Source organism: Carex rostrata, chromosome 17 (genome assembly GCF_964058835.1).
Source record: "Carex rostrata chromosome 17, lpCarRost1.2, whole genome shotgun sequence".
Taxonomy (NCBI): Eukaryota; Viridiplantae; Streptophyta; class Magnoliopsida; order Poales; family Cyperaceae; genus Carex; species Carex rostrata.
In genome coordinates this window covers 1,932,727-1,941,600 of record NC_135934.1, presented here as the reverse complement: position 1 = coordinate 1,941,600, position 8,874 = coordinate 1,932,727, and the positions used below count along the sequence as shown (strand labels likewise).

Genomic DNA, 8,874 nt, shown 5'->3' with positions numbered 1-8,874 from the left:
GGAAACATTAAATTATTTATTGTTAACTTTTTCTTATTCTATCTAAGATACAACGAACAAAGATATGCATATTTATGATATATAACTAAGTAAATATTGGAACGTTGATTATTTTTTTGTTAACTTTTGCTTGTTCTGTCTAAAGATACAATGGCTAAAGATATACCTATTTATGATAACATAACGTGAGTAAAAATTGTGTATATTGAATTCTTTCTTGTTAATTTTCTTATTTTTACATAGAACAATTTCTTATTTTCATATAAGATACAGTGAATAAAAATATATAACTTAAATTTAATCAAGAAATCTTCTGCTAAAACCAAAACCAATGTATATATTATGTATCGGTTGAATTATTCATTGCAACTATTAAATTATGGGTTTCAATTTTTAGAAAGCTATGTAACATATGTAACATGACTAGAAAGAAAATTTGGGAAAGAGTTTAAGAAGATAATTATATATTTTTTCAATATCACCAAACTAATACAGAAAAAAAAAACTCCGTTTTTTTCAAAGTTTTTTTTTTCCTGTCCTTTAATATACTTGATTAGCTTTTTAAGCAAGTTTGAGGTTACTTTGTTGTTCAATTTTTAAAAAGTGCACAACATAGTAGGATGAATTAAATTTCAATAGGCTCGTAATTTCAATACATTCGTAATTCCGTTTGCGTATTTGTAAAATGAATTAAATTTATAACTATGTTGTTTTTTAACAATAAATTTAAAATTTGAAAATAATGAAAATATTGAGATTGAGAGAATAATAGATGGAAAATAATAAGATGAGATGTGAAAATTTGTGAAGGTTGGGGGGTGTATTTAAAGAGGTTTGTTTTGGGGAAATAAAATTTGAATTTTAAAAATAAAAATGTTTTTCTAAAAAAAAAAAATTGAATTTCCGGGGGTTGGCGGGTACGGGTTTGGGGGAAAATAAATTTGTATTAAAAAAAAACATTTTTTTAAAAAAATTGAATTTTCGAGTACGGGTAGGCGGATAGTCGGGTACGGGCGGGTATGGGCTGGTACGGGCGAGTACGGGTAGGCGGGTAGGAGGGTTCGGTCCGGACGGGTTCGGGAGGTAGGCGGTCCGGGCGGGTACGGGTTTGACACAGTCCGGATTATCACAGGTTTTTTTTTTCTTCCAAAAAAGCGGTCCCGGCTCATTTTAACCCCACCCGGGTTACCTGTGTATCCGTTTCAAACCCGGGCACGGGTCCGATCCGGTTCGGTCGGGTACGGGCGACGGACAAACCGGTCTGGATTGAACCCGGGGATAATTTCAATACACTACCTGCGCATTGAACCTTCTCTTTCATTTACGTAGAAAGTTATGTTGCATGATAGTATTGGATACAATATATACGGTGATATGTCCTTGCATGAAATTAAATTATGTGCATCAATTATTGCATTGAACCGGTTAACAAATGATTTTATTTAGGACTTGTATTAGATGCGTAAGAGGTCTTTAAGATAAATATATATCTAGTCCATTTCGCATTCTATCAGGTACCTGACCGCCTACATCTGAATTTCGGAGTAAATATGCTATTTTCTCTAGTGATTTTTGACTAACATAATAATTAAATGTAAGTTGCTAAAATATTTTTTTCAAGAGTAATCTGTCAATAAATCTGTAGAGCCAGAATAAATTATTAACATATATAATTAATGTTGATATACTTTCGTAATATAATAAAATATTTCCTCTTGTAATATCTTTGAAAATCTCAAAGATCTAATGAAATACAAATAATGAATATTGTGGAATATTTATTTATTTATTTTACGTCTAACTTTGAAAAAGAAAATCCTTTTAGAATGCAAGAGATAAAAATAAATTTCAAACAAAATAACATATTTATAACCTTAAAAGTAACATTTAAGGAAAAATAATATACGATAACATAGGAGAGAGCAGCATTTAAATGATATAATTAATAAAAGATAAAATTGTCTATTTATTAGAAGTTTTTATATAATGTCATGTTGATAAAAAAAAGCGGTGCTAAAATCCTGCAGTCCTCTCTAAAGGGAAAAAAAAATACCATTCTCATCCTGAAAAGAAAACGAATTAATTAAAGATTAATGGAGATTTGAACTGATAATTCGATGAAGCGTGTCTAATGCCTTTCCCATAAGCTATATACGACAAAATATGTACTAAAGTTCGATATTGAGGATTTTATTTTTATTTTTTCACTTGCACATTTCGATAAATACAAGCCATATTATTTATTATCTTACTGACTTTAAAGATTTAGTTTTGAATTTTTTTGTTAGTTTAGTTATATCGCTCGATAATATAAAGATATAGTTTTAACTACTACTGATCAAATTAAATCAAACAAAGAAATATATTATCTTACTGATTTTAGAGATTTCGTTTTGATTTTTTTGCTTATTTAATTATGTCGTACGATTATGTAAAGATATAGTTTTAAATCAAATTAAATCAAATACATAAATATTGTTTTGAAACGGTAATAAAAGAGAATAAAATCATCTCCGTATATTTTCACCGCACCGCCACAGGAGGTTTGCGTGTCAAGGAGCCACAGGAGGTTTGCGTGTCAAGGAAGTAATCTCACTGAAAAAAGAGAAATAGAGGTACCGTAAAAAGTAAAAATGGCCGGGTTATAAGGTCTCCTCCAGTCCCGACTTCCTCCAGTCCCGACTTCATTCTAGCTCCTTTCCAATTCTAGCTCCTTCCTCTTCTTTGGGAGAGAAAAAGACAAAATCGCGGGAGGAGAGAAAGAGACAGGTCTTGCGTGAGGAGAGAAAGAGATAAGAGCTCGTGAGAGAGAGAGAGAGCAAGCGAGATAAGAGAGAAATCGCGGGATCGTGAGGAGAGAAATCGCGGGAGAGGAGGCCAAGGAGAAAGGAGAAAGGGAGCGAAGGAGAAGAGATCGGGGAGGAAGACGGAGATGAAGCCGAGCATCAGGAGGAGCCGGCCTTTCAGACCTCTCACGCGCACAGATAACATCTCTTTCGATTTTGAGCGGTGAGGTAGCATATCTTTTGATTTGATCTTTATTTTCGTAGAAATCGTATATCTCAGGGTTTGATCTAGTCGGATCACCATCTGGTGCTGTTAGAGTAGGCATCTCTTTCGATTTTGAGCGGTGAGATAGCATCTCTTTTGATTTGATCATTATTTTCGTAGAAATCGTATATCTCAGGGTTTGATCTAGTCGGATCACCATCTGGTGCTGTTAGAGGAGGCTACACTCCTAACACAAAGCCATCATTTGAATCAAACTTGTATGCACAGATCAAACTCACAGCAGGTAGATTTCTTCCCTTAAATTGAGAAAAAACGTATGGATTAAAATCACAGCAGGTAGATCACGTCTAGGTCTCCTTGATCCAAGATTTAAATTGTCAAAATGGGTGTTTTAGTCTGGTTTAAGCATGGTTATGGTTTGCATGCTGTACTAGAACCTCAGGGAGTTTCCAAGAATTTTAAGAACCTTTAACTGTGTTTAATCTTTATAACAATAACAATGGTGCTAATTGGCACTGTTTAGAATAGTGAATTTCTGTCACTTTTCAAATTAAGTTGATGCTTTGTGGCTGGTTTTTGGCTGCTATGTTGAGTGAATTGAGTTCATTAAAGTTTGGTCCTGGGTAGTAGGCAAGTTTGTCTAGAGTTTAGAAGTGCTGCTGGGAATTTTTCGGTTTGACCCTTATGTTTGATTAGATAAGGTATTCCAAACTATACTGGCTCAGAACCCTCTTAAAGTCTAAACACTGAAAATAATTGGTTGAAACATGAAGAGCTTTTTCACTAATTTGTCCTTCTTTGTTGTCCTTCATAACTACGTAGTTTCTAAATTCTTCACTTTAGAGGTAAATAAACTTGAATTATTGCAGATGTGGATCAAGCTAGACATATGAAGGCAAACACTGGAACAGTCGGTGTAAGAGACATCGAGATAGAAGATGATAGGTATAACTACAAATTTTCATCAAAATTGTCTCATTAAACCTGTTAGGTATTGTTTTCTCATTCTATTTCTCAATTGATCATTATTGTCAATTGTTTTCATGATACGTTGAGCTGGTAAGCAATATATTTCATTTCTTTTTGAATTTTTATTGTTTATGGTAATTCAAACTTGATATTCCCCCATCTCTCTTCTCTAGTTAGGCATTTAATTATAGTTACTGTTGAATCCGGTATATTGTTGATTTTTCTTAGAATTCACTGTTATATTCTATCTATAGCTTGGGCTAATTTCTTAGAATTCACTGTTATGTGCTGGAAATTTTGCTCAATTTCCCTTCTAACAATATTTTTTGCATTTAGTTATCCAATTTGCTTGGAGTGATGTGCTGAACCTTGTGGTTACTACTTTACTATACTGGAGCACATCACTGATCAAGTTTACTTCAATAGTTTTCTTTAATTAGGTTGTAACCTGATTCTTTTCTTGGTCGCTAATTCATAAGGGTTTTGAGATTAGGCTATTCTAATAAGACAAACAATAGCTATTCTTGATTTGGCTTTCTAGCTATACTTGTTTTGCAACCAAACATAGTAAACCAATTTAGACAAAAAATTCTAGTAAACTAATTATTTCTGTTGTAGGTTATGCCGTACAGTACTGGTTGCGAGACACCTCTTTCAAATTTTGAGGCAGGACTAAATTATAAGGATGTTCCTGATCCGGCAGTGATGGTGTCGTTTCCTGTAGTCAATGATTCTGATGCTGCCGCTCTTGTGGCGTGGACCACCACCCCTTGGACTTTGCCTAGCAACCTTGCCCTCTGTGTAAATCACAATCTAACCTATGTCAAGGTTAGCTTTTCTGTACACGACAAGGTTACATATGTGAGATTTTGTACCATTCCTATGTGCTTTGAATTATGATTTGGTCATCAGTTTCTAAAGCGGTTTACATAGTTGCAGAATCCAGGTTATCTCAGTTGCCTGGTAGTAATAAATCTTCCAAAGTAATTAAAAAATTCCCTGGTTCTAAGTTGAAGGGCTTGAGGTGAGTTATTTTTTATTTTTTTTAAATCTGTTGGTCAATTTGTTTTACAATCTACTTGTGGTTTCTAATTTACTTTTAGTTATTGCTTATTGTTCTAGAAAAATGAAAATTTTATTAGCTTGGTGAAGAATAAGCACAAGTAAATTAAAAACCACAAGCTAATTTGTTTTATTAGCTTGGTCAATTTGTTTTACAATCTACTTGTGGTTTTTTTATTAGCGGTTTTTAATTTACACATTAGGCATTATATTAATTGTACATGCCTTTACATATCAAGATTGTACCACTAACTATTTTCATTATGCATCAAAAACTAACTATATTCATTATGCATCTAATAATGTCCTACATTTTCATATAGAGTCAGAGAAAACAAGATAAAATAACAGAATTAATTTTTCAGGTGAAGAATCCTCAGAGGGATTTACCATGGGGCATCGGCTTGGCACTGTCAACATGTTGCGTGCTTTACATGATGGTTTCTGTGGTGATTGCTAAGCTGGTACCGTATTTTGCTATGGACCCAGATACCCCTATCTCATCTGCCTTTACCAGACATGGCTTACACTGGGCTATGTAAGTCGAATTTTCTATGTTTTATTAAATTGTACTGTACAATTGCTATAGGTATAGCTTTAGTACCCCTCGTGTGACTGGTACATAAGTGAGAAATGAAATATGGTCCTTAAATCACAAATTTATGTACAGTTCTGTAAAATTCAGGGACATTGCTACAAGTGGTGCAGTTCCTGCCCTTTGCTCCACTCTCATGGGCTCAGTTCTTCGTCAAGTACTTAGACTAGTACCAGTAACGATACTAGTGTTTTATTATTTCCTTTATTTCATATAATCAAGCAAGATTCCAATCAGCTCCGAACTGACAAAGGAATTGTTTTTTTGTTTCATAAATCCAATATAGAATACTAATGGCAATGGCCAGAGATAGATTTTGTACCGCCATTCTTCTCTGATGTAAATCAAAGAACCCAAGTACCAGTGAAGAGTACTGTTCTTACCGGCATCTGCGCAGCTGTCCTTTCATTCTTCATGGAGGTCTCTCAGCTAACTGGAATGGTATGGTACCAGTAATCACCTTGTTGTATAGTCTTTTGATAGTTCGTAGAATTATATTCGCATGCAATCATTGCAACTCCTTTTTAAATTATACAGGTTAGTGTTGGCACACTTCTCGCATTGACGATAGTTGCAGTTTCAATCCTGATACTCAGATCTGTCCTTCCAAACGAGGTAACATTTTTTCTTCTTTTTTATTCCTGTTCTATTTTTTTTTTGTGTGCTTGATTTGGTATTTTGTTATGGATAACAGGTACCATTGCCTTCATCGTTGAGAGAATCGATTGACTCAGTCTCGCTTCGTTTCAGCTCACAAGAAGATGCAGATAAATTTGACGGCATTAAAGAGTTGCCGCTAGGTGGCACTTCTGAAGAGAAAGAACCCCTCCTTGTCAAAGAAAAAAATTATGGATGTAATTCTTTTTGATATCTTAAATAAACAGAAAAAAATGAAATCTAAAATACCTCAACTTTACTCTAGTTTTGAGATTTGTAGTGTTTAGTGGTTTCTACTTAAAAAAAAATAAAAAATGTTCTTTTTGATATCTTAAATAAACAGAAAAAAAAGGAAATCTAAAATACCTCAACTTTACTCTAGTTTTGAGATTTGTAGTGTTTAGTGGTTTCTACTTAAAAAAAAAAATGTATGATAATATAATTTTTTTTGTTTGCAGACGTGATTAAAGAGGAGAAAAGGTGAAAACTAGCAGCTATGAGCATAGCATTTGTTGTTGTAGGTGTTCTTATCCTCACAGCTTCAGGCTCTGCAACATTTCTGTCTAGGTAATTATCATGTTTTCAAGATGAATAACAAAAAGAAAAGAGAAGGATAGAAACACATTCAAGGAGATAAACATTTCTAACCTCTTTTATACTAATTTTCCAAAATATTTTGGGTGCGTTGCGGGTGGATTACTGCTCCTGACTGGACTTGGTGTACGGTCCAATATAGACCAAGATGATGGCCGCCATAGTTTCGGCCACACTGGAGGTATAATATTTTTTTGTAACTGTCCTAACATTAATGAACAGTAAGCAACTATAGTTGTACGGTACTTGAAAACACGATGAGTAGAACCTTTCCACTTAAGTACCCTCTAAAGCAGCTGCCATTAAGGTTGGGACCTTTTTTAGAAAAAAAATGTCCAACACAAAATTAATTTTCAGATGGAATGGAATTATTCCACTGAATTACAAGCTAGCATGAGAAGTATATTCCACTGAATGGCTTCTTTTTTTTTAAAAACCCTAATAGTTAATTTCGTTATTTTGAAATAAGACCACACTTCTGACTATTTTTTTTTGTTCTCTTGAAGCTAAAAGATGGAATGAATTCAACATGGATTGGTTGATGCCAACTGACAAGAGCAACTCCGATGACTTTGCATGCGGGAGGAGAAGAAAACCTTCTTCTAGGGTTTTTCATTAAGTTAAGTTTCCTTCTCATATCCAATCTGTTGTGGGGTTATTTTATGCTAGAAGAATAATAGTTAGTATCATAAAGGTGGATTGTTCATTGCTGAAATGCTTCATATTAGCAACTCATGTGACCTTTTCTTGCTACGTACCTCAACTGAATAGTATGTAACTATAGTCTTTATGATGATTCATGTTCTCAATGCGGTGCTACTCTGGATGTCATTTGGACAAATTAATGATCATAAAGACTTTAGTTTCTATAAATATGCCGTAGCTTGTATCAGTTGGATAGTACTATGTGCCACTCTGTTCTGCGTAGGGCCTACCTTCTAACTAAATTGCATGCTAGCATGAGAAGTATATTCCACTCAATGGATTTTTTTTGTTGAAAAACCCTCATAGTTAATTTCGTTATTTTTAAATAAGACCACACTTCTGACTATTTTTTTTTGTTCTATTGAAGCGGAAAGATGGAATGAATTCAACATGGATTGGTTGATGCCAACTGACAAGTGCAACTCTGATGACTTCACAAGTGGGAGGGGAAGACATCCTTCTTCTAGGGTTGCATTAAGTTAAGTTTCCTTCTCTTATCGAAAATATTGTGGAGTTATTTCATGGTAGAAGAATAATTGTTAGTATCATCAAGGTGGATTGTCTATTGCTGAAAAGGTTCATATTAGCAACTCATGTGACCTTTTCTTACTATGTACCTCAACTGAACTGTATGTAACAATAGTCTTTATGATGATTCATGTTCTCAATGCGGTGCTACTCTGGATGTCATTTGGACAAATTAATTATTATAAAGACTTTAGTTTCTATAAATATACCGTAGCTTGTATCAGCTGGATAGTAATATGTGCCACTCAGATCGGAGTAGTGCCTACTTGCTAACTAAATGCATTCTAGCATCAGAAGTATATTCCACTGAATGGCTCTTTTTTATTGAAAAACCCTGATAGTTAATTTCGTTATTTTGAAATAAGACCACACTTCTGACTATTTTTTTTTGTTCTCTTGAAGCTGAAAGCTGGAATGAATTCAACATGAATTGGTTGATGCCAACTGACAAGAGCAACTCCGATGACTTTGCATGCGGGAGGAGAAGAAATCCTTCTTCTAGGGTTTTTCATTAAGTTAAGTTTCCTTCTCATATCCAATCTGCTGTGGGGTTATTTTATGCTAGAAGAATAATAGTTAGTATCATAAAGGTGGATTGTTCATTGCTGAAATGCTTCATATTAGCAACTCATGTGACCTTTTCTTGCTACGTACCTCAACTGAACAGTATGTAACTATAGTCTTTATGATGATTCATGTTCTCAATGCTGTGCTACTCTGGATGTCATTTGGACAAATTAATGATCATAAAG

At 34.0% G+C, this 8,874-nt stretch overlaps 1 protein-coding gene across 1 annotated transcript; it reads left to right on the top strand.

Moving 5' to 3' along the window:
- The first annotated feature begins 5,921 nt into the window (after window positions 1-5,921).
- On the top strand, window positions 5,922-6,521 carry LOC144568459 (cationic amino acid transporter 2, vacuolar-like). The gene is made up of 3 exons (XM_078318815.1): window positions 5,922-6,079; window positions 6,176-6,253; window positions 6,333-6,521. Exons 1-3 carry the CDS (start codon window positions 6,053-6,055, stop codon window positions 6,504-6,506), a joined length of 279 nt encoding a protein of 92 aa, XP_078174941.1. The 5' UTR covers window positions 5,922-6,052; the 3' UTR covers window positions 6,507-6,521.
- The last annotated feature ends 2,353 nt before the right edge of the window (window positions 6,522-8,874 follow it).